Source organism: Mustela nivalis (assembly GCF_964662115.1).
Source record: "Mustela nivalis genome assembly, chromosome: 8".
NCBI classification, from domain to species: Eukaryota; Metazoa; Chordata; class Mammalia; order Carnivora; family Mustelidae; genus Mustela; species Mustela nivalis.
In genome coordinates this window covers 50,049,774-50,075,419 of record NC_139027.1, presented here as the reverse complement: position 1 = coordinate 50,075,419, position 25,646 = coordinate 50,049,774, and the positions used below count along the sequence as shown (strand labels likewise).

General features: G+C 40.8%; 1 protein-coding gene and 1 long non-coding RNA gene across 8 annotated transcripts in view; one reads left to right on the top strand and one right to left on the bottom strand.

The window, feature by feature from the left end:
* Nucleotides 1–5,169: 5,169 nt before the first annotated feature.
* Nucleotides 5,170–13,402, bottom strand: LOC309871207. Its single transcript, XR_014315080.1, has 3 exons — nucleotides 13,289–13,402; nucleotides 8,622–8,763; nucleotides 5,170–6,162 (listed from the first exon to the last, which is right to left on the bottom strand). It is a non-coding gene; the product is annotated as an uncharacterized lncRNA (long non-coding RNA).
* The window catches only part of ALMS1 (ALMS1 centrosome and basal body associated protein), a 199,489-nt gene continuing 186,976 nt past the window's right edge, over nucleotides 13,134–25,646 (top strand). For 6 of the 7 annotated variants that reach the window (XM_082743954.1, XM_082743950.1, XM_082743953.1 and 3 more), the window contains exon 1: nucleotides 13,135–13,581. In XM_082743954.1, the coding sequence (XP_082600080.1) occupies nucleotides 13,270–13,581 (312 nt within the window). In that variant the 5' untranslated portion in view covers nucleotides 13,135–13,269. Of the gene's footprint in view, nucleotides 13,582–25,646 lie in introns of all 7 variants that reach the window. The other variant, XM_082743952.1, reaches the window with a different exon arrangement.

Genomic DNA, 25,646 nt, shown 5'->3' with positions numbered 1-25,646 from the left:
CTATTTGTTATGCTCCACAAATAAGTGAAACCATATGATAATTGACTCTCTCTGCTTGACTTATTTCACTCAGCATAATCTCTTCCAGTCCCGTCCATGTTGCTACAAAAGTTGGGTATTCATCCTTTCTGATGGAGGCAGAATACTCCATAGTGTATATGGACCACATTTTCCTTATCCATTCATCCATTGTTTATTCTTTGTAATTTTGCCTTCATTTCTGAAATGATTCTTCCTTTTGATTCTTGTTCTTTATTGAATTCCATTACCTCATTTCTGAATTTTTCTTTTTTTTAAATTTTAAAGAATTTTATTTATTTATTTGAGAAAGAGAGATCACAAGTAGGTAGAGCATCAGGCAGACAGAGAGAGAGGGAAGCAGGCTCCTTGCTGAGCAGAGAGCCCGATGCAGGGCTCCATTCCAGGACTCTGGGCTCATGACCTAAGCCGAAGACAAAGGCTTAACCCTCTGAGCCACCCAGATGCCCCCATTTCTGAATTTTTCTAATTCTGATTAAGATTGAGCTTTTTAGTGTATGCTCCATGGTTATTATGGAGCCCAACGAGGGGCTTGAACTCACCACCCTGAGATGGAGACCTGAGCTGAGATCAGGAGTTGGATGCTTAACCAACTGAACTACCCAGGCGCCCCTGTGTGTGTGTGTTTTTTTCTATTATTTTCTTCATGATATTCATTTTGAAATAGTAATTTACGATTTTTACATGTTTTGTGGGCGGGTCTTTTTGGCATGCTTTGTCTTCTGGGATGTTATTCTGCTCCGTATTCTCTTTTTTCTTGTAGTAATTTTGTGTGGGATTTGACCTTGATACTATTCTCTGTCTTATTTTTGCGTGAAATTAGTTTTCAGGGACTTAAAAAAAAAGGAGCTCAGAAAAGCTTTTCTAATTTCGTAGAGCTCCCTCTTCTGTTGTTTTCGTATAGTGTTCAAAAACATGGTGGCTTGCTTTCTGGGATTTTTCTGGCACAGTTCCCCTCCCCCATTCAGGTCTCGTCTGTTTATTTTTATGCCATATTTGGGACATACTTATACTAAAAAATTATTCATTGTTTATCTGAAATTCAAATTTCATTGGGAATTCTGCATTTTCATTTGCCGAATCTGGCAAATCCAAAGCTTAGCTATGAATATTGTTCACGTGCTTTGGCTTTGCTATCTAGATGTTCTGCTGTTTTTTAAGTGAAAACTTGTTGAGATTGAGTATCTTTGCTGGTGCTGCTGAGACCCCCTTCCCAGAATCCATCCCACAATTTTCAAATGTAGATTTTTTTTTTTCTTTTCTTCTTTCCTTGGTATAGTTCTCCCTTCCCTCACACACGTATCACTCTATATCTCCCCAGATAACCTATGTTCTAAACCTGATGCCTATTTCTTCTATGGTTTTTATTATAGTCATATAATCATACATACATATGCATTATATAAACATTTTCTTTTAGTTTTCTAAGCAAAAACAAGATCACATAATATACATTTGTCTTTATCTTATTTATCTCAGTCAAAATCATCCTGAGGAAATCCCTCCCGGTCACCTTGAAGAACGCTGTTTCTTTATAATAATAGCACTCAGAGGGCACCTGGGTGGCTCAGTGGGTTGAGCCTCTGCCTTCGGCTCGGGTCATGGTCTCAGGGTCCTGGGATCGAGTCCCACATCGGACTCTCTGCTCAGCGGGGAGCCTGCTTCCCCCTCTCTCTCTCTGCCTGCCTCTCTGCCTACTTGTCATCTCTATCTGCCAAATAAATAAAAATCTTAAAAAAAAAATAGCGCTCAGAGATCTACATGACTGTAATGAATTCAACCATGTTCTTTGTGTTGGGCCTTTTCTTTGTTTATGGATTTTTGTTGCTTACAAAAGTATCTGTAATAAGCCTTCTTACATAGATCTTCACATGTGAGTGCTTTTGTTTCTGTGAGATAGACTTCCAGGAGTATATTTGCTGGGCAAAAAGTGTTCCTGATTGTTGGAGCATTTCTCACTTCTAGCCTACTTTCCCATAAGAGAGAGGATGGAAAATTAAAACAACAAAATCCCAGGCTTTGAACAATTTACTCAAGTAAATACGCCTATGCAGTATTAGATGCTAGAAGTGAGTAATATAGGAAGTATCAGGCGGTGGGAATATTTGATTCTTTGGGGGGAAGCTATATTGGTGATCCTTCCTGCTCTCTTGTCCCCAGCCTCATACATGTCGATAAGAGGTAGTGGTAACTGCAGGCTTTCCCTTGGGACCTTCCATGGTGAGGCTGACTGTTTCTCCTGGCTGTGTTATCATGCCAATTTCTTGTCTATTCTTATAGATAATATTCTATAATAAGTCACTCAACTGAAACATGCTGAAGTAAAATCTGTAGGCTAAAACAAACAACTCTGACCAGTGCTGGTTGTGATTGCAGGCAGTAGTACCTTAATAAGATGGAGAGGTGGGATTGTTCGTCTGACCTGGTTGTAGTTGGAAGCTGTGACGATCTGTTTAACATCAGAAGATGGGTTGCGGGCATGGCACATGGTGCCCAGGGGTGAGCAATTACTTTAACTGTCATCTGTGGTTACATAAAGAGCAGTCCATATTGAAGACAATGCCTTGGTGATCAAACTGGTTACTGTGATAGGCCGTGTGAAGGGCATACGGAATATAAAGGCTGTGGCTGAGTCTGACTATTTTTAACTGTGCTTAAAGAAAGAAAATGGAAGTCTCAGGGTTTTAAATTCTTGCCTTAAGGTGTGGTTAGAGAACCACGGAGTTCCTGTGACTGCCCTAAAAGAATCTCTTCATGTGGTCTCACATGGCTGAGGTTCATTGGACTGCTGGATTAACATAGGTTGAACCCACAGCCTTGTCTAATCTTTTAGGTAAAAGTTAGGGCATGGAATGGGAAAGAATGATAACGTGAAATTTGGAATGGGGAAATTCGGGATCTGGCTGATACCAAGCACCTCAAACCTCATTGAGCCCATTTTGATAGCAATAGAATACTGTCTCCTTGCCTTTGGCTGTTGCTTGAAGCCCTTCTTATGACTTCACATGAGATAGTTGCCTTGCAAGTGGATGCCAATTCTCCTCATACCCCTTTCCCCTCTCATTACATCCAGACATATGAGTCATGTTATGTCCCAAGGGATCAATTAAAGTCAGACATTACTTAGTAAAAGAACTGCAACATTTTGCTAATTTATTTCAATAGGACATGGATAAAATATGTGGGCATGGAGTTCAAGAGATTAAGGACACAATTTTACCATGGCCTAAATTTGCTTAGTTTTAGAGGATCTATCTCCTTGGTCAGCTGTTGGAAGCCTGTTGTGGAGTCTGACATATGAAGTTGAGATACCAGAAACTCTTTGATATGATATAGAAAAATCCAGAGACTTTAGTAGTTTGGAAGGTTTTTTGTTTTTTGTTTTTTTTTTTAAAGATTTTATTTATTTGACAGACAGAGATCACAAGTAGGCAGAGAGAGAGGAGGAAGCAGGCTCCCTGCTGAGCAGAGAACCCGATGCGGGGCTCGATCCCAGGACCCTGGGATCATGACCTGAGCCGAAGGCAGAGGCTTTAACCCACTGAGCCACCCAGGCGCCCGTAGTTTGGAAGTTTTGAGTAGATTTATTAAATGTGGATTTATCATTCACTCACCCCTTTCCTGAGCCAAGAAGGCTCAGAAAACATTTCCCTCATTATGGCATAGAAAAATATACTAATGAGAAGAGCCCTATATTTTCACAAGGTACAGATAGTTGTCCCCTGTAGAGTGAGATGAGGGGGGATATTCTGTTACTGAAATGTACTTCCTGATTTCAGTGGAGATAATCATATCCCAGAATGGTGGAGGATATAGAGTGGCACTTACCCAACAGAGGTGAGCATGGCTACCGTAAAAGGTAGCAGAGCTAGAATGGTAATCAGAATAGTTTGACCTATAGGAAATTTTGATGGTGGCTAACATGAGATACTCAGGGCCAAAATAGGCAGTCCATTAAGGTTCTATTTAAATCGTATAACTGGGAAAAAAAAAACTTTAGGTGTACAGAAAGAATCCTAACTTAAGCCGTCACAATAAAGAGTCATGGCCTCTTACGTTTTTCCCATTTCTGAGTCAGTTCAGTGTCCCAGGGCCCCTTGATGGAAGGAGAGATCAGGAACACTTGAGGAAGGACCATGTGATAAATCTTATTCCTAGACTTCTCTGGAAAGACTTGTCCTTATTTACCATGGTAACTTACCCTGAGGAAAGAAAAAAATATATCCAGACCTCCCAGGAATTATTAGTTACTGGCTCTGAGCCAGAATGAATCCCTAAGGAATCTGAATTCCACTGTGGTCTATCAGTCAGGATGGGGCCTAGAAGAGCTAGGAGATGAAGATTTGGCTATCATTCTCCTCATAGAGGTCCAGTGGATCTTCAAACCCATCCTGTCTTTACTTTCTTAGTTCCTGAGTTTATAATTGGAGTGGAAATATTTAGCTTCTGGTAGAAGATTACACATATACATTGCTCTCTGACCTATGAAACCCTGTCTATTATGGTAGAAAGGACCAAATGGAAGTTCCTGGAGATCACCTTTTTGGGTAATGTTTTTGGATAATGATAAGCTTAATCAAGTGGTAACTTCAATTGTAGCTGCTGATTCAAATGGGATCTCTTTCCTGGAGGAAAAATCATCTCAGCCCCTGATACCGTAGGCTGCTATTGATCTTTTTTCTATCGCCCAATAAGCAGAGACTTGAAGAGGAAATTGCTTTCACCTGCAGGTCAATTGTACATCCTCTTGGCTCAGCGCTACTTAAGTTTAGCATTGGATCATAATATGGTCTTTATGTTTATTCACCATCCTATTGGATATTACTTTGCTCTGATAAATTGATGACATCCCTTCTGATACAACTAGTGAACAAGATGTAGCAATTATCCTTAGTTCTCTGATAAAATATGTACATACTAGAAAGTGGCTGGGGAATCTCACAAAAATTCCAAGGTATCACTTCAGGGAAGTGTCTGGGGATCCAATGGCCTGGGGCATGTGGAGTTGTTACCTTCAAAATTAAAAAATAAGTAGCCAGAAAAACAAACAACAACAATGACAAAAATAACCCATCTTTTATCTGTACCTTTAAGAGAAAGATATGATATATAGCAGATCATTCTGGATTTTTAAAAAAGATTTTATTTATGTATTTGACAGACAGAGATCACAAGTAGGCAGAGAGGCAGGTAGAGAGAGGGAGGGGGAAGCAGGCTCCCCGCTGAGCAGAGAGCCTGATGCAGAGCTCGATCCCAGAACCCTGGGACCATGACCTGAGCCAAAGGCAGAGGCTCAACCCACTGAGCACCCCAGGCGCCCCTCATTCTGGATTTTTGAGACAACGTCACATTTACTGAGTAACCTGTACTCCAACCCCTTGACAAAGTAACCTGGAAGGGTTACATGATTTGAGTCAAGTCCAGAATAAGAAAAAACTTCAGCTTGTTGGAACTGCTCTGGCATCTAGCTCTGATGACCCAAAGTATCTGTGGCCAATTGAGATATTATATAGAGTTTGTGAAAGAACCAGTTAGAGGAGTAACAGTGAAGCAACCATCAAGGTGATCCATGAGTTGAGTCAGAAATTTTGTACTCACAGGAATAGAAATGTTTTGCATATTCCCAGTTATCCTCGCTGGTTTATCATATATAAATTTCTTTTATATGAATACACACAGAGACAAACATATGCATCTATAAAACAAAATTTGTGTCTACATATGCCATATACTAACTTTTGTAATTTCTTCTTCTGAATATAAAAGCACCATGAAAATGAAATTATTAATGGATTGATCTAACCATCAGTGGAAATGACTCATCCTAAGGGAGAGTTTGCCACCAGAAGTCAACTGCAAGTTATAGTCAACTTCCAGACGCCAGCTGGAAAAGGAAATTAAATGTTCTCTGGTAGGCAGACATCTTTATCAGTTCCAGCAAAACCAAATTTATACTGAAGTTCTATTCAGAATCTTTTGACCAGCCAGTTCAATGCAATCTCCACTGACTTCGTTCCACAATGTTTACCAAGAACCACTGTATATGTCAGATGCTGTTTTTGGCACTAGGCACAGAGTGGTGTGCAAAACAGATGAAATCTATTCTCTTGTGCAGCTTGTATCCTAGCAGGGGGAGACAATAAGCAAACAAATAAATGTTGAGTGGTAAGAAGTTGCAAGAAGTGAAAGAAAGCTTTGGTGAGTATATCGGGTTATCAGAGAAGGGGTCTCTGAAAAAGCAAGCAGATTTGGTGGAAGTGTGTTCCAGGCCCTGGGAACAGCAGATGCTCGGGCTCTTAGGTGGGAGTGGGCTTGAATATTAAGGAACAGTGAGGAGGCCAGCATGGCTCAAATGGGTGAGCAAGAAAGATGGGCAGGAGTTTAGATCTGGAGGGATCTGGGTAGGGGCCAGATCAGGTAGGCGCTTGTAGACCATGGTTAACTAGGATTTTGGATTTTATTCTGCATGAGATTGAAAGTCCTTGCAAAACTTTGAATAAAGACATGAAATACTCTAATTTTTTAACTGGATCAATCACTCTTTTTCCCCTGTAGAGAATGGTCTGTCATGGAAACTAGTTCCATATCTTGAAGTTTCATCTCCAGCCACATACAAGAATGCAAGCTCTTCTAATCTTCCCTGGCTGCAGGGCTTTCATCTGTGTATTTCTGCAAGTCTCCTATGGCTAGGAGCGCCTGGGTGGCTCAGTTGGTTAAGTGTCTGCTTTTGGCTCAGGTTATGATCCCAGAGAGCCCTGAATTGGACCTTGCTCAGTGGGGAGCCTGTTTCTCCCTCTCCCTCTGCTTCTCTACCTGCTCGTGCTCTCTCACGCTCTCTCTGTCAAATAAATATATTTTGAAAGATTAAAAAAAAAACTCTTATTTGGCTTGTCCTGAAATGTTGACCTCGTTCCTCCAAACCTGTGCTGAAATTGTAGATAAACTTCCCTGCCTCACAGCCTCTTACCTCAACCAATCCTTAACTGACACCTAGCTTGCTCCCGAGGTTACAGCTGTCCTTGCAGCTCCTGCAAGGGAAGTTGACAGTTTCCCACGTTCCACTTACAACAAGGTTAGGCCTTGTGCTGTGCCTGCTCCTGCTGCCCCCCTGGGAGCTTCCACACTGTATGGTTCAACAGGAAGGTCATGGACCATGTCGTCAGACAAATCGGGCTTAGAGCTATATTGCGCTTCGTCTCACTGGATGGGTTATATTGAAACAATTATTTAACTTATCTGAACCTTGATATCCTCATCTGTAAAATGCTTTGTTGAATTGCTGTGAAGATTGTAAGAGGCAATTATTAAAAAATATCCATCCTAGGGGCATCTGGGTGGCTCAGTCGTTAAGCATCTGCCTTCCCGCTCAGCGCATGATCCCAGGGTTCTGGGATCAAGCCCAACATTGGGCCCTCTGCTCAGCAGGAAGCTTGCTTCTCCCTCTCTCACTCCTTCTGCTTGTGTTCCCTCTATTGCTGTGTCTTTCTCTATCAAATAAATAAAATCTTAAATACCCATCATAGTGTTTGATGCTCAACAAGCTTTGGTCTTCCCTTCCAGAAATTTATCTATTTATATGACAAAGAAAGAGAGAGCGCATGCACAAATAGGGCAGTGGCAGGCAGAGGGAAAAGACACAGGGCTAGATCCCAGGATCCCATAATCTGGGCTGAAGGCAGATGCTTAACTGACTGAGCCACTCAGGTACTGCTGCTCTCCTTTTAAAAAAATATTTTATTTATTTATTTGAGAGAGAGAGAGAAAGGGAGCGAGTGGGAGAGAGAGGGAGAGAGAATCTCAAGTTAACTCCCACTTGAGCACAGAACTTGACACAGAGTTCTATACCAGGACCCAGAGATTGTGACTTGAACTGAGATAAAAACTCAGCTGCTCTACAGGACTGAGCCACCCAGGAGCCCCCCTCCTGTCCCTTTGATGTCCATATGGCCCTCCTTGTGGCTTATCTGGATAATGTGCAGAAAGAATGTGACACCCAACTCACCTTCTTTATCATTCAGCTGTTTCTATCCCAGGGGATTTTAAATAAATACATGGGGAGACTTGTTTCAGGAACTTTCTGCTGTAGCCATAGCTCGGACATTTTAAACTCCTGTAGCTACATCTTGGACCTTTACAATTGCAATATTTTGGTCTCTAGTCAAGACCTTCAATTTCTCCATTTATCGTTTTATTCATCTAACCGTCTTGTGCATATAGTCTTTCAGTGCTTTTTCTCTGAGGCTGACAGCTATATCTTGGGGCTGTCTACCTTCTTCCCTATCTGGCCTACACTTCCTTCTGTGGATCAGTGACAGGTTTTGTTTTCAAGTGACAGACACTGATGCTGGCTAACTTCAGCAGAAAAGGAACCTACTAGAAGGATATTGTGAGACTCATAGAACCAGTGGGAAAGCTGGAAACCAGGCTTCAAAAAGGGGTGGTATTTATTTCCTGTCTTCTGTCAACTTCTATAGGAGATATGGGATGTCGAATTTAGCCATGTGGTGTGCTTTGGGCAGTGATGTGTGGGAGAAAGTGAGAGTGTGACTGTTCCCTTAAGAGTCATTTGTGTTTCCACTCACCTTTGAGAGCTTCCTACCTCCCTCATGGAAGGAGCATTCTTGGAGTAATGGGCTGGTCCCAAATAATGAAAGACTTGTGGACTTAAGTCACCCCAGCCAACTCATGCACTGCAGCTTGAAACCGATATCTCCAGATGACCAGCTGGTAAACGAGCGAGAAACAGCACTTTTTATTGTGGGTTGCCGAGATTTTGTGATTGTTTGGTGGTACCTGCATTAATATGAGTAGATGACCAGTAAAGGCAAGAACCAAGAACACCGGAGAACAGAACCAACGACTGAAGTCGTGCTACGTGTTCTATTGTCTGTTGCTACTGCTGAACTCTCTTTTTTAAAAAAATTTTTATTTCTTGGGGTGCTTGGGTGGTTCAGTGGATTAAAGCCTCTGTCTTTGGCTCTGGTCATGATTCCAGGGTTCTGGGATTCAGCCCTGCTTCGGGCTCTCTGCTCAGTGGGGAGTCTGCTTCCCCCTCTTCTGCCTGCCTCTCTGCCTACTTGTGATCTCTGTCAAATAAATTAATAAAATCTCTAAAAAAAATTTTTTAAAGTTTTATTTCTTTATTTGAGTGAGAGGGAGCATGAGTGGAGAGAAGGGCAGAGAGAGAGGGAGAGAGAGAATCTCAAGCTGACTTGTGCTGAGCGATGAGCCTGACATGGGGTTTGATCTCATTACCCTGAGGTCATAACTGAGCCAAAATCAAGAGTTAGATGCTTAACCGACTGAGCCACCTAGGTCCCCCAATGCAACCCATTTCTTTACCTTGCAGGTCAGGGAGACAAGAACCTCTTGAGATTTCTTGCATTTTGTGGTTTAATGTGCCTCTGAGCCATCTGGGGGTCTTGTTAAAGTACAGGTTTGGTAGGTCTGAATGGGGCCTGAGAGTTCACACCTCTAAGAAGTTCTCAGGTGATGCTTCTAGTCCCCAGACTATGCTTTTGAGAAGTACAGTACTGAATTCTGTTTCACTCCCTTAAGAGTCAAAGTCATATATGGGAGCATACACAGGTGTCAAACTAGGCCACGTGTCCATGTCTTGGCTGCTAGGTGGCAGGCAGAGGGAAAATTTTCTGTAGTTGATTGGGAAGCATTGTATTGTCCTTGATATTTCACAGAGAAAAGAAAGGAGTGGTTCTCAACAATTACGGAGCATCTGCATTACTTGGGTGTTAGCAGCTGGGATTCTTCATAAACATATACCTCAGGTGATTCTAATGAAGATGGTCTGCAGACCACATTTTGATTACCATGATTAAAAGCCAAGAAACAGGGATGCCTGGGTGGCTCAGTTGGTTAAGCAGCTGCCTTTGGCTCAGGATCGAGTCCCACATCGGGCTCCTTGCTCCGCGGGGAGCCTGCTTCTCCCTCTGACTCTGCTTTCCACTCTGCCTGCCTGTGCTCGCTCTCGCTCGCTCTCTCTCTGACAAATAAATAAATAAAATCTTTAAAAAAAAAAAAAGCCAAGAAACATGAATTCGGTCAACATCTTGCTCCGCTTGCCTGAGTAAAAGATTTTTATTAATATCTGTCTTTTCTCTCCTCTATGAGAAAGCCATATTTTTGGAGGGTACTCCTTCCGCTTGAATCCCCTGTCATCCTCTCTGCTTTTATCAATTATCTTTTTGTTTTCTAGCTTCAATGTCTTTCTTTCCTTTGGGTCAATCTTCTCGGCGTAGTAATAAACTCAATTGTCTTCCATATTGAAAACCAAAACAAAACTCTTGTCATGGTTCCTTTCCTGTTCTAGCCACTAACTTATCCTTTTTTTCTTTTCATGACCAAAATCCTCTCTACACTCAATGTCTCACCTTCCGCACCCCCAATCATTTCCCAACTGTTGCACCTGGAGTCTGTTCCCACCATTCCAGCAAAATAATTTCTTGTGCAAGTTACCAATAATTCCTTAATGCCAATTTCATTAGATGCTTTTCAGTTATTTTGTCTTTCTGTTGCATTTGATGCTTTTGGTCTCTTCCATCTTAAAACTATAGCTGACCCTTGAACAGTGCAGGGATTAGGGAACTACCTACCACACAGTTGAAAATTTATATGACTTGACTCCACAAAAACTTAACTACTAATGGCCTACTGTTGATCAGAAGAAGTCTTACTGATAACCTAGTCAATTAACACATATTTTGGGGACACCTGGGTTTCTCAGTTGGCTGAGTATCCTGGGATCGAGTACCATATCAGGCTCCTTGGTCAGCTGGGAGCCTGCTTCTCACAAAACAAACTGAGGGTTGGCGGGGTAGGGAGAGGGTGGTGGGGTTATAGACATTGGGGAGGGTATGTGTTATGGTGCGTGCTGTGAAGTCTGTAAACCTGATGATTCACAGATCTGTACCCCTGGGGCTAATAATACATTATATGTTTATAAAAAAAATAAAAAATTATAAAAAAAAGAAAAAAATTGTTTTTTCTTAAGTGGCAGAAGAGCATAGGGAGTCAAAGGTAATAGTAGGAAGATAAGGGAGATCATATAGAGAAATCATTTTGTAGTTAATAAAGGTTGTCCAAAAACATAATAGGCAAGATTTAGTGGTAGGGTAAAGGATGCTGAAGAACCAGAAAATTAATCTTGTTCTGTTCTAATGGGCATAAGCTACCCATTTCTGTAGTCTGCAGCTTCAGGATAATTCCTAAGAATCTTTGGTTTGAGATCTTCCAATGAATTAGACATTCAGTGTCCCAGAAAAAAATAAAGCATTCATTTTTAGTTGAGTAACATGAATCCAGAGATCAATGCCTTTGGAGTTTCACTGTTGGTTTGTTGTTAACAGTGCCTGATTAGGATTTTCCATTGAGGATCAAGGGAAATTTTTTTCTGATGCTTTCTCAGAAGATCAAATCTCTAGATTTCAGGTCATGCAGAAGCTGCTTAGATGGGTGCTTTGTAAATATTTTGTTGCTTTACTGTTGATAAAACAAGAGTTACAGTGTGGGTCTCTGCAGTAATTAGTCATATCAGTTTGTATTAGGGTAGGATCTAGTACTGCAAATACACAAGGGAGCCTGTTATTAACTCAGAAGGAGATAACTTATGGGTCTTTTGATAGATTGATGTCATCATTATCAAGACAAATGAAACTACTTTGGGCCTTGGGAATTTGAGAGTTTCTGAGAATTTTGCTAATGAGTTATAGAATTCCATTAGTTCCCTTTAATTTTCCTGAAATTTGTGAATGATAAGGATAGTGGAGTTTCTAAGTAAATGGTAAAGGTTTACAGAATTATTTAATAACAGTGTCACTGTGTGTACCTGTTACTGGAGAGGTGCATTGGGATTTCTCAAGTCAGGAACACAAAATCAAGGAATTTTTTTCCATCATTACATCCATAGCTCTCCAGCAAGGAAAAGCCTCAACTGTCATAAGAAGAGTTATATTTGAATGTACTCATAGTCAATTTAGAGGTTTTCTTAGGAGCCCTGAGGCTTTGGGCTCCAGTCTGTATTCTATGTTTATAGTTTTGCCAGAATTGCGTCATTGGCAGATAGGACATGCATCCTTGGCAATAACCTTAAAAATTACCCCAGCGGTGCTGGTTCGATATCATTGCCAATTTATCTTTGCTATTATGGATAGATACCATGAAGAATTTCACTGGCCTCTAATTATGGCTATCTCCTTAGGTAATAGCAAAACATCTCAAGATTCTTTAATTTGCTATTTATTTTACAGGAGTTCCTGAAATAGTCAGGAAATCTGTTTCTAAAGATTTTCAAAGCCATTGACTAACCTAAAATGTATATGTACCATCAGTACAAATACTTGTCCTTTTTCCTTTATTAGCTGATAGCTCTGGGCCAGGGCAATTAACTGGATCTACAAAAGACTGGGATGGCAGTAATTCAGAGATTTTGGGCGAGTTATTTTTCTGAGCATTATATTTCTTCAAATACGAAATGGTAATAATACTCATCTCAGAGAACTGTGAGCATTTAATGAGTTTATCAATGAATAATACCTACCACTAAGTCCTTCAGGTTGGTTATCTGCTTTAATTATCACAACCATCCTTTGTGATGGCTTCATCATTTTATAGAGGCTCGGTCACGCAGCTTTAAGGGCAATGTCAGGCTTGAAACTTCTATTTTTTTCTGATACCACGCGTCCGGTTCTTAATTCCTCTACTGTCCCAGACATTTTTCACTGCTAGGTTCAAGAGCCCATCATAAGGCCTGTCGCCCAGCAGGCACTCAATCTTTAAAAATTTAGTTTGCAAGTTTGATCATCATGGGTTTGTACTGGGGTCTGATCTGCTCTCGGTGCATGGGCAAAATTCAGTCTTGGCTTGGCGCAGTCGAGAACTAAATTCTCCCCTCCCTCGAGACGAGCCCAGTCGGGGTTTATTGTGAGCTTTCAGTAGTGTGAGCAAGATCCCAGCGGGAGACGAGGACGACGCCCCTCCCCCGCCGGCCCCCACCACACCTCTGCCCCCTGCCCCGCCCTTTCCCGCGGGGCGTCCTTAGCAACGCGCGCTTTCTCTCCATGCCCCGCCCAGTCCGCGCGGCGCGGGGCGGGGCGCGAGGCCTCGGTGGTCTTTGCGCCTGCGCGCGGCCGCAACCGCCAGTCAGCTCTACTCCCCTCCCCTCCCTCCCCTTTCCCCTCTCCCCCCCCCCTCTGCCTCCTAGAGCGAGACACCAATATGGAGCCTGAAGACCTACCGTGGCCCGGCGAGCTCGAGGAGGAGGAGGAGGAGGAGGAGACGGAGGAGGCGGAGGAGCGGGCAAACCTGGACTCGGACGAGGTGGTGATGGTGGAGGAGGTGGAGGAAGAAGAGAGGAGGTACCTGGACTTGGACTTTAGTAACTACGAGAGCCAGCCTCCGGAGAGTACGGACGACGAGGAAGACGAGGAGGCCAAGGCCTGGCTGCAGGCGCATCCCGTAGGGCCTTTGCCTCCGTCGTCGGTCCCGAGGCACCGCTACTCGGAGGACCAGCGGACCGGCCCGGAGAAGGTAAGCCGGGTCGGGGAGAGATGGGGGCTGCCGTCGGGCAGGGTGACGCGGCGTCTCTGCGCGCTCAGCCCGCTCTCTGATCCGCTGCCTCCTGCCGGCTGCCGGTCACCGTGCCGGGCAAATAACAGGCGGGCTTGTAAGGTCTTGTAGGGGCCGTATCGCGTCCTGGGTCTCCACTCCTGCGCAGGCTCTGGCTGACTACGCCAAGTCTCCCATTGTTTATGGCAAAGACCTCTCTTGCTTCACCCTCTCTGTGGGTCCCGGGCCTTTTGAATTACACCAGCTGTTCCGAGCGTCCCTATTCCCAGGGGGTGTGGTTAAGCAACGCTTTGGGGAGGAGGTGGGGCTCCTCGTGCCCTGCTGGAGGGGAAGCGTTTGTACGAGGGGAGAGAGTAGTTCTCCAGGGGCTGTCTTGTTGGGAAGACCGGAGATTAGCGTGCCTGAAGGGCAAGCAGGACTCTCCTGGAGGGAGTAGTGTGGATTCTGGACACTACATGAGGCTCCTCACCTGTTTGACTTCTCCGGAACCTTGTTTGTAGCAATGAAGGGGAGTGCCCCGTAGGTAGGAGGTTTATGCTGCAGCTCCAGTCTGGAAAACTAGAAAGCACCACGTAGTACACAATGGAGAAAGAGCTGGTTTTATGGTGGGCTCCTGAAGATGATTTTGAAAATAACCACATTTAATTCATTAGCTTTTCAGGGAGAAAAAAAAAAAGGTTTGCTATTCAGGTTGAATATCAAATCATCAGACACTTATTAAGTTTCTGTTGTGTGCAGGGCACGTTGTGGCGACCAAAACAAGCCTAGTGTTTATTGTCTAGGACTGTTCCATAGACAAGATGTAAACTGTGCAGAGTGAACAAAATACAACAAAGTACAAGTGAAAAGACAGTGAAGAGACTTTTAATAGACCTGTGCTGTTCAACACAGTCATCACTATCCACACGTGGCTCTTGACATCGTATTTCGTTAAGATTAAATAAAGTTTAAAAATTCAGTGCCTTTGTTGTACTAACCACGTTTTAAGTGTCCAGTAGCCACACTTGACCAGTGGCATTATTGGACAGTGCAAATATAGAATAGTTCCATCATCACAGAAAGTTCTTTTGGACCTTAATGCTATAGACGGTTGATCATTAAGGAGTAATAGTTATTGTTTTTCTTGGTAAGTATTCCAGTGGGTGCTTAATTCATTGAGCATTCACCATGGGCATTCACATTGTCCGGCTGGATGCAAAGGAATCTTGGTGAACCGAAACATTTTTTTAAAAATCTCTGCCCTTCTAGTGTTCAGGTAAGAAAAAGCAGACAAAATTTAGTTGGCCACATAAATAAGTAAAACTGGTATGTGCTAATATACTTTGAAAGTATACCATAAGGGGATTTGACCTTGTTAGTGAAGCTGGGGAAAGCTTCCCTGAGGAAGTTCTGATAAAGCTAAGATCTGAAGACAAAAATTAACTAGACACAGAGAAGAGAAAATCCTCCCAGTTGAGGGAAAGTCACATGGAAAGGTGCTGTTGGAGAGAACATGGCATTTCCAGGGAACCAAAGGCTAATATGGATAAAGGCTTTATCTCTGGAGCTTTGGAATTGTTTAAATGGAATTGTTAAATTTGGAAAATGTTTAAAACATTTTCAGTGGTAAGATTCGTGTTTCAGAGGGGCGCCTGGTGGCTCATTAGTTAAGTGCCTGCCTCAGGTCATTATCCCAGGGTCATGGGATCAAGCCCCACATTAGGCTCCCTGCTCAGTGGAAAGCCTGCTTCTCCCTCTCCCACTCCCCCTGCTTGTATTCCCTCTCTCACTGTTTCTGTCTCTCTGTCAAATAAATAAATAAAATCTTAAAAAAAAAAAAAAGATTTGAGTTTCAGAAAGATCACTTTGTAGCAGAGTAGAGGACAGCTTTGACAGCAGGATGGAGTCAGAAGTGGCAGTAAGTCAAGGATGCTAATTATTAAGCCATTGCAGCATTGCCAGGCAAAAGATGATAATATTTTGGAACAGTAAAGTGTTAGTGGATATAGAAAAAAGTAGACTGATTGAAGAAATATTTAGGAAGTAGGGGTTCCTGGATGGCTCAGTCACTTAAGCGTCTGCCTTTGGCCCAGGTCATGATCTCCAGGTCCTGGGATTGAGCCCTTTGTGTGTGTGTGGTGGTGGTGGGGGAATCCTTGCTGAGCAGGGAGTCTGCTTCTCTCTTCTTCCCACCTCTGCCCCTCCTCCCTGCTCATTCTCGTTTTTCCTTTAAAAAAAAAAAAAGAAAAAAATATTTTGGTTCTATAAACATTTTTTATAACGTTTCTATAAACATTTTATAACATTTCTATAAACATTTTTATTATACTGATAATGGATTAGATAGAGTCTGGGTGTTAGATAACTCGATGAATGGTTGCATCAAGCATCAAGGTATGGCCACGTTCATGGTGGGAACAGTGGAAGGAGGGGTTGATGGGTTTGGCTGAGATGAGTGTTGAGATTGTAAGATTGGTTTTGGAGATCAGAACAGAAGTCTGAATTGGGAATTCCAAGTTGTAAGTTATCTGCTTATAGACCATAATATATGGGACTCCATCTCAGGGCTGTGGGATCATGACCTCAGCCGAAGGCAGACACTTAACAAACTGAGCCACCCAGGCATCCCTGCCTTTTTTTTTTTTTTTTTTTTTTTAAGATTTTATTTATTTATTTGAGAGACAGAGGGAGAGCATCCCAGCGGGGTGGAGGGAGGGGCAGAAGGAGAGGGAGAAGTAGACTCCCTGCTGAGCAGAGAGCCAATTGCAGGATCCCATCCCAGACCCTGAGATCATAACCTGAGCTGAAGGCAGATGCTCAACCAACTGAGGGACCCAGGTGCTGCATAATTATCTGACTTTTTTTTTTTTTTAAAGATTTTATTTATTTATTTGACAGAGATAGATCACAAGTAGGCAGAGAGGCAGGCAGAGAGAGAGAGGAGGAAGCAGGCTCCCTGCTGAGCAGAGAGCCCAATGCGGGACTCGATCCCAGGACCCTGAGATCATGACCTGAGCCGAAGGCAGCGGCTTAACCCACTGAGCCACCCAGGTGCCCCATTATCTGACTTTTTGATTGTAGCCATCCTGGTGGATATGAGGTGGTATCTCATTGTGGTTTTGCTGTGCATTTCTCTGATGGCTTATGATATTGACCATCTTTTCTGGTGCTTATTGGCTGTTTGTATATCTTCTTTGGTGAAACGTCTATTCAGGTCCTTTACTCATCTTTATTTCAGTCATTTGTCTATTTGCTGTTGAGTTATAAGAATTCTTTATAAAGTCTTCATATTTTCCACAGTGTAAAGTAAAAATTTCCACATAAGGTGTCTGATTTGCAATATTTTCTCCCAGTCTGTAGGTTGTCTTTCACATACTTGATAGTGTTCTTTGAAGCACAGAAGTTTTTATTTTTGATGAAGTCTGATTTATCTTTTTGTTGTTGTTGTTGCTTATCCTATCTTAGAAACAGTTGCTGAATGAGAAGTCAAAGATTTATCCCTATGTTCTCTCTTACGAGTTTTATAGCTTTTGCTCTTACATTTTAGATCTTTGATTACTTTTGAGTTATTTTTGTACATTGCTACTTTTTTTGTATGTTGTTTGTATGTATGTATGCTACTTTTTTTGTATGTTGCTACTCAGTTGTCTCCACCATTTGTTGAAGAGTCTTTTTTCCAATTGAATGGTCTTAGCACTCTTGTTGAAGGTCAGTCGTCCATTGATGTATGGGTTTATTTCTGGACTCTCAATTCTATTCCATTATCCATCTGTCCAGCTTTATGTCATGGTACACTTTTTTTTTTTTTTTTTAAAGATTTTATTTATTTATTTGACAGAGAGAAATCACAAGTAGTCGGAGAGGCAGGCAGAGAGAGAGAGAGAGGGAAGCAGGCTCCCTGCTGAGCAGAGAGCCCGATGCGGGACTCGATCCCAGGACCCTGAGATCATGACCTGAGCCGAAGGCAGCGGCTTAACCCACTGAGCCACCCAGGTGCCCCATGGTACACTTTTTTGATTACCATTGCTTTGTGTAGTAAGTTTTGAAATGAGGATGTGTGAGTCCTCCAGCTGTGTTCTTCTTTCTCAAAATTTTTTGGCTATTCTAGTTGCCTTGCTCTTCTTTATGAATCTTAGGATCAGTTTGACAATTTCAACAAAGAAGCCAGCTGATATTTTGATAGGAATTACATTGAATCTATAGATCAGTTTAGGAGAATTGCCATCTTAGCAACACTGGGTTTTCTGATCCATGAACATAGGATATCTTTTCATTTATTAAAATCTTTCCAGACACATTCAGTATTGTTTTGTACTTTATAAGGTATAAATTTGACACTTACTTTCCCTTAAATTATTCTAAGTTTTTTATTCTTTTTGTGCTATTGTAAGTAGAATTTATTTTTTAATTTCATGTTTGGATTGTTCATTGCAAGTGTATAAAAGGACAGTTGGTTTTTGTACATTCATTTTGTCTCCTGCAATTTTGCTGAACTCGTTTATTAATCCTAATAGATTGTTAGTGGAGTTTGTAGAATTTTCTGTATATAAGACCATGTCAAATGTGAATACATATAGTTTGATGATTCTTTTCCAATTTGAGTGCTTTTTATTTTTTTCTTGTCTAATTTCCTTGGATAGAATTTCAAGTATAATGTTGAATAGATTTAGTAAAAATGGATGTACTTCTCTTATTCCTGACCTTAGGGGGAAAGTATCCAATTTTTTCACTGAAAGTAGGATGTTAGTTTTTGGTTTTTCATAGCTTACCTTATCAGATTGATGAAATTTCTATCTATTCCTAGTTGATGGAGTATTGTTTACCATGAAAAGGTGTTAGATTTTGTCAAATTATTTTATTATTTGGTTTATTAATATTAGATTGTTAAGCCAAGCATGCATTCTGGGGATGCATGCTTTACTTCATCATGGTACCTAAATATATGTTATAGGGTACAGGAATATGTACACATACACACACAATTTACTAGTATTTTTTAAAAGAATTTTTGCATCTGTAGTCCCAAGGTAACAGTCTGTAGTTTTTTGTGATGTTTTTGTCTGGCTTAGTATCCAGGTAAGACTGGCTTCATAAAATGAGTTAAAAGTGTCCTTTCTGTTTGTTAAGGATTGGCACTAATAATTTTTGACTGTTAGCTAGATTACACCACATAGGTCTGGGCTTTTCTTTTGGGGAAGTATTTTAATTACTAATTGACTCTCTTTCATTGCTATATGTCTCTTCAGATTTTCTATTTCTTCTTGGATCAGTTTCAGTAATTTGTGTTTTCTAGGTGTTTGTCCATTTCTTCCAAGTTATCTAATTTTGTAACGTGTAGTTTTTCACTGTCTCTCCTTATAATTATTTGTATTTCTGTAAGATTGGTAATGAAGTTCCCTCTTTAATTTCTGATTTTAAGTAATGGGAGTACCGTCTTTTTTTCTTGGCGAGTCTGGCTAAAGGATTTTTAATTTGGGGACTATTTCAAAGACCTAACTTTTGGTTTCATTTATTTTTCACTATTCTCTATTTCATTTCTTTCTTTCTTTCCATCCTTCCTTCCTTTCTTCCTTCCCTAAGATTTTTATTTATTTATTTAGAGAGAGCATGCACAAGCAGGGGGAACGGCAGGCAGAGGGAGAAGCAGGTTCCCTGCTACAAAAAGAGCCCCATGTGGGATTTGATTCCAGGACCCTGCAGACCATGACCTGAGCCAAAGCCAGATACTTAACTACCTAGCCACCCAAGCTTCCCTATTTCATTTATTTCTATTTAGTTTTATTTTCTTCCTTCTGTTTGCTTTGGGTTTTGGGTTTCTTTTTTAGTTAAAGGTGCGTGGGCAGGCTGTTGATTGAGATCTTTGTTCTATTTGTAATGTACACTTTTGTAGCTATAAATTTCCCTCTCAGCACTGCTTTAGCTGCAATGCATAATTTTGGTATGTAGTATTTTTGTTCTCATCTCAAAATATTTGAAAATTCTCTTTATGAGTTCTTTTTTTTTACCCATTGGTTATTTAAGAGTCTGTTGCTTAATTTCCACCCATTTGTAGATTTATTCAATTTGCTTTTGTTACCAATTTCTGCCTTTATTCCATTTTATTCGAGGAATAAACTTTTCATGTTTTCTTTTCTTTTCTTTTTTTTTTTTTAAGATTTTTATTTATTTGACAGAGACAGAGAGAGAGAGAGAGGGAACACAAGCAGGGGGAGTGGGGGAGGGAGGAGCAGGCTTCCCCCTGAGTAGGGAGCCTGACATGGGACTTGATCCCAGGGCTCTGGGATCACAACCTGAGTTGAAAGCAGACAACCAACTGACTGAGCCACCCAGGTGCCCATGTTTTCAATTATTTAAAAATTTTGAAGCTTGTTTTATGGCCCAACATATGGTCTGTCCTGGAGAATGTTCCATGGGGGCTGGAGAGGAATGTGTATTCTGCAGCTCTGGAGGGAAATGTTCTATTATATTTGTACATCTGTTGTGTTTATGGTGGCATTCACATCTTTTTTTCCCATGTTGGTCTTTGTCAAGGTGGCTATCCTTTTTTTAAAGTAGACTTCTTGGGAGCAGTTGTTCTTTTTTTTTTTTTGATAGAAAAACTAAGCAGAAAGTACAGAATTCCCATATATCCCCCCCATTTTCCTGTTATTAACATCTTGCACTAGTCTGTCACATTTGTTACAGTTAGTAAATCAGTACTGATATATTATTTTTAATTAAAGTCCATAGTTTATGTTAGGGTTCACTCTTGGTATATTCTGTGGGTTTTTAAAAAAAGTTTTTTTTTTAATTTATTTAACAGACACAAGTAGGCAGAGAGGCAGGCAGAAAGAGAGGGGGAAGCAGGCTCCCTGCTCAGCAGAGAGCCGGACAAATGTATAATGCCATGTATCCACTATTACAGGATCTTACATGACCGTTTCACTGATCTAAAAATCCCCTGTGCTATACCGAGTCACCCTTCTCTCCCTTCCTCTGAAACCCTGGTAACCACTGATATTTTTACTGTCTCCATAGTTTTTGCCTTTTCCAGAAAATCATGTAGTTAGCCTTTTCAGAATGACTTCTTTCACTTAGCAATATGCATTTAAGTTTCTTCCATGTCTTTTTACAGTTTGATAGCTCATTTCTTTTTTTCTCCTTGACTTTTTTTTATTGTGGCAAAATATACATAAAATTTATCATTTTAACCATTTTTAAGTAGCATTACATGTTTATTGTGTAACCACCACCATCATCCATCTCCAGAACTACTTTATCTTTCCAAACTGAAATTTTAACATTTCTGCCATATCTGAGTCTGATTCTGAAGCTTGCTCTGTCCCATCAAACTGTTTCTGTCTTTTAGTATGCCTTTTAACTTTTAGTTCAAAGTCAGATATTTATTAAATGAATGTGATATGAAAGGAACTGAAGCAAATAGGCCTTTAGTGTGAAGTTTTGTATTTATCTGGCTAGAGGTAAGATTGTATTTACTATTTGCTGTAGCTTTATGCCAGGGGCTAAAATTTCCTCTGGTGACCTTGTTTTTGTCTTCCGGTTTCTCTAAGGATTTATTCTTAAATAAGGTCTGAGATGTACTTTTAGTTATATTCCCCTATGATTATCAGGAGCCCTATTGATGCAGGATGGTGTGTGTGTTGTGGGGGGCGAGGTGGTGGTGGGGTGGGGGAGCAGGGGGAGTGTTCTCTACTACTATTATTAGGTGTTAGTCTTTCCCCTGGGTTGTGATTTTCTCTGGGGTTTTCATTGTCTTCTCTTAAGTGAGACAGAAAGGCTAAAAGGGGGCTGGAGTTGGGATATTTTTTTATGCTCATGTTGAAGGCCAGAGCAAGCTAGAGTTGGTTATTTACCTTCCTCTAGGTCTCTTAGTCTCTGGTAAAGCCCAAGTGGGTTAAGCTCTGGTAAAATAGTTTCTTTTGAGGGCAGGTTTTACTAGGAACAGAATGCTCAGGTATATTTCAAAATGGCTACTTTTCCCCTCCCCCTGCCAGAAGCGGAAGATTTTTCTCTCATCTGTAGGAATGTGGTGCAGATCCTGGACGTAAAACTCATAGGTGTGGTGGCCCCTTTAAGACTGATATTCCTTTTTTTTTTTTTTTTTTTTTTTTTTTAAATCTCAGGGTTGTTTACCCTGAGCTTCTAGCAAGTTGTCAATTGCAGTTTAGGTTTTCCTGCTGTAGTACTGGTTGCCATCGTGGCATCTGCTCCTTGGATTTTGCTCCAGTAAACAGTAATTCTCTGTATCTGCTTGTCTGTTTCCCCAGTCTTTGGGACTGTGGTTGCCTTTTATTTTATTTCTCTAATGGATGTAAGAAGAGTTGTTGGTTTTCAATTTGTTCAGCCTTATTGTTGTTGTCCTTGTTGTAGTTATGGGAGTGATAACTTCCTAACTTGTTGCATGCTGGACCAGGACTCTTGTTTTTGTTATTTTTGTAACAGACACCGTTGTTAAGATTCCCAGAAAATTTGAGCAGAAAAACTGAGCAGGCTCCAAGCATACCTTGGAGATATTGCAGATTTGGTTCCAGACCATTACAAAAAAGTGAATATTGTAATAAAGCAAGTGAAAAGAATTTTTTGTTTGCTAAGTGCACATAAAAGTTATGTTTACATTATAATGTAGTCTGTTATGTGTGCAATAGCATTATGTGTAAACCAACAATGTGTATACCTTAATTAAATACCTTATTGCAAAAAAATGCTGACCATCATCTGAACTTCTAGAAAGTTGTAATCTTTGTGGTAGAGAGTCTTGCCATGATGTTGGTAACTGCTGACTGATCAGGGGTGGTAGCTGCTGAAGGCTGGTATGGGTGTGGCCATTTCTTAAAATAAGACAGTGAAGTTTGTGACATTGATTGCTGGTTTCATGAATGATTTTTCTGTAGCATGTGATGCTATTTGAAGCATTTTACCCACAGTAGATTTTTTTTTTAAAGACTTATTTATTTATTTTGGGAGAGGGGGAAAGAGAGAAGAGGAGGGGAGGGGCAGAAGGAAAGTGGGAGAGGGAACCTCAAGTAGATTGCCTGCTGAGTGCAGAGCCCAATGTGGAGTTCGATCTCATGACCTTTAGAGCCTAAATCAAGAGTTGAGTGTTTAACCAACTGAACCACTAGAAGTTCTTCATAAAACCGAAGTCAGTCCTCTCAAACCCTGCCACTGCCTCTCAAACCCTTGCCATTACAAGGTTAAGTAATACTTTTAAGTCCTTTGTTGTCATTCCAACAGTCTTCACAGCATCTTCACAAAGAGTAGATTCCATCTCAAGAATTTTCTTTTCCTGTGCATAAGAATCAACTCCTTATCCATTATAGTTTTATCATGAGATTGTAGCAATTTGGTCATATCTTAAGGCTCTACTTCTAATTCTGGTTCTTTCGCTATTTACATCACATCTGCAGTTACTTCTTCCACTGGTCTTAAACTGTCACAGTCATGCATGAGGGTTGGAATCAGCTTCTTTTTTTTTTTTTTTTTAAAGATTTTATTTATTTATCAGAGAGAGAGAGGGGGAGAGAGCGAGCACAGGCAGACAGAATGGCAGGCAAAGGCAGAGGGAGAAGCAGGTTCCCTGCTGAGCAAGGAGCCCGATGTGGGACTCAATCCCAGGACACTGGGATCATGACCTGAGCCGAAGGCAGCTGCTTAACCAACTGAGCCACCCAGGCGTCCCTGGAATCAGCTTCTTTCGGACTCCTGTTAAAGTTGATAATTTGACCTCTTCCCATGAATTATGAATGTTCTTAATATCATCTAGAAAGATAAATCCTTTCTAGAAGGTTTTCAATTTAGTTTTCTCAGATCCATCAGAGGAATCTCTGTCTATGACATTCTTTAATAATAAGACTTGAAGGTCCAAATGATTCCTTGAACGTGCACGTTGTGCTAGTAGGCATGAAAACAGCGTTAGTCTTACTGTAGATCTTCATTAAGGGTCTTGGGTGAGCACGTGCAATGTCAGTGAGTGGTAATGTTTTATTTTTTGCTGAGCAGTAGGTGTCAACAGCGGGCTTCAAATATTTATTAAACCATGTTGTAAACAGATGTACTATCATCCAGGCTTTGTATTTCCACTTAAAGAGTCCAGGCAGAGTAGATTTAGCGTAATTCTTGAAGGCTCTAGGATTTTCAAAATGATGAATGAGCATCAGTTTCAACTTGAAGTCGACAGCTGCATTAGTCCCTAATAAGTCAGCCTGTCTTTTAAAGCTTTGAAGCCAGGTGTTGACTTCTTTCTAGCCATGAGAGTCCTAGACAGCATCTTTTTCCAACATAAAGCTGTTTTGTCTACATTGAAAATCTGCTGTTTAGTGTGGCTACCTTCATTAATTATCTTAGCTAGGTTTTCTGGATAATTTGCTGCACCTTCTGCATTAGAACTTGCTGCTTCATCTTACACTTTTGTTATGGAGATGGCTTTTTCCCTTTAATCTCATGAGCCATCCTCTGCTAGTCTCACTTTTGTGCAGCATCCTCACCACTTTCAGCCTTCATACAATTGAAGGGTTAAGTAAGGCCTTGCGCTGGATTAGGCTTTGGTTTAAGGAAATGCTAGATTGTATGCCAAGAGTATGTTTAGTTTTGTAAGACACTGTCAAACTGTCTTCCAAAGTGACTGTACCATTTTGCATTCCCATCATCATTCAGTAATGAATGAGAGTTCCTGTTACTCTGTACTCTGAGCAGCATTTGGTGTTGCCAGCGTTTGGGATTTTGAACATTCTAGTAGGTGTGTAGTGATGATCTCATTGTTTTAATTTGCAATTCCCTAATGATAATACGATGTGGAGCATCTTCTCATGTTCTTGTTTTCCAGATGTATATCTCTTGTTCACATCTATCGACCATTTTCTAATTGGGTTGTTTGTTTTTGTATCATTGAATTTTAAGGGCTATGTATTTTGGTTTATAGTTCTTTATCAGATATGTCTTTTAACAATATTGTTTCCCAGTCTATGGCTTCTCTTTTCATTCTTTTGACATTGTCTTTCACAGAACAAAAGTTTTTAATTGTAATGAGTCTGATTTCTTTCAAGGATTGTGGTTTGGTGTTGTACCTAAAAATTCATCATCGTATCCAAAGTCATCTAGGTTTTCTTCTATATTATCATCTACGAGTTTTACAGTTTTTATAATTTCCCAGTTTGCATTTACATCTATGATTGATTTTTAGTTAAATTTTCTGAAGCATGTCAAAGTAGTGTCTAGATTCTTTTTTTTGCTTGCGGATGTCTAGTTGTTTCAGCACCATTTGTTTAAAAGACTCTCTTTGCTTCATTACATTGCCTTTTGTCCCTGTGTCAAAGATGAGTTGACTATATTTATCTGGGTCTATTTATGGGCTTTGTTATGTTACCGTGATCTATTTTTGTGTTCTTTTGCCAATACTACCCCGTCTTGATTGCTATAGCTTTATATTGAGTCATGAAGTCAGATAGTATCAGGTCTCCCACTTTGTCTTTAATTTTGTGAGAGCTGTTCTGGGTCTTCCTTATGAACTCTAAAATTACTTTGTCAATACCCACAACATAATTTGCTTAGAATTTTGATTGTGATTGGAATTGTGTTGAGTCTATACATCATGTTGGGAGGAATTGACATATTGACAGTATTGAGTCTTCCAAACCGTGGACGTGGTAATTAGTTCCTCTTTGATTTCTTTCATCAGTCTTAACAGTTTGCCTCATATAGATTTTGCACATATTTGGTTACATTTATACCTGAGTATTTTAATTTGGGGGTGCTAATGTCAATGGTATTGTTTTTTAAATTTCAGATTCCAGTTGTTCATTGCTGGCATATAGGAAAGTAATTGACTTGCTCTGTGTTTTTTTTTTTTTTTTTTAGATTTTATTTATTTATTTGAGAGAGAGACAGTGAGAAAGAGCATGAGTGAGGAGAAGGTCAGAGGGAGAAGCAGACTCCCCATGGAGCTGGGAGCCTGATGCGGGACTCGATCCCGGGACTCTGGGATCATAACCTGAGCCGAAGGCAGTCGTCCAACCAACTGAGCCACCCAGGCGTCCCTTGCTCTGTTTTTA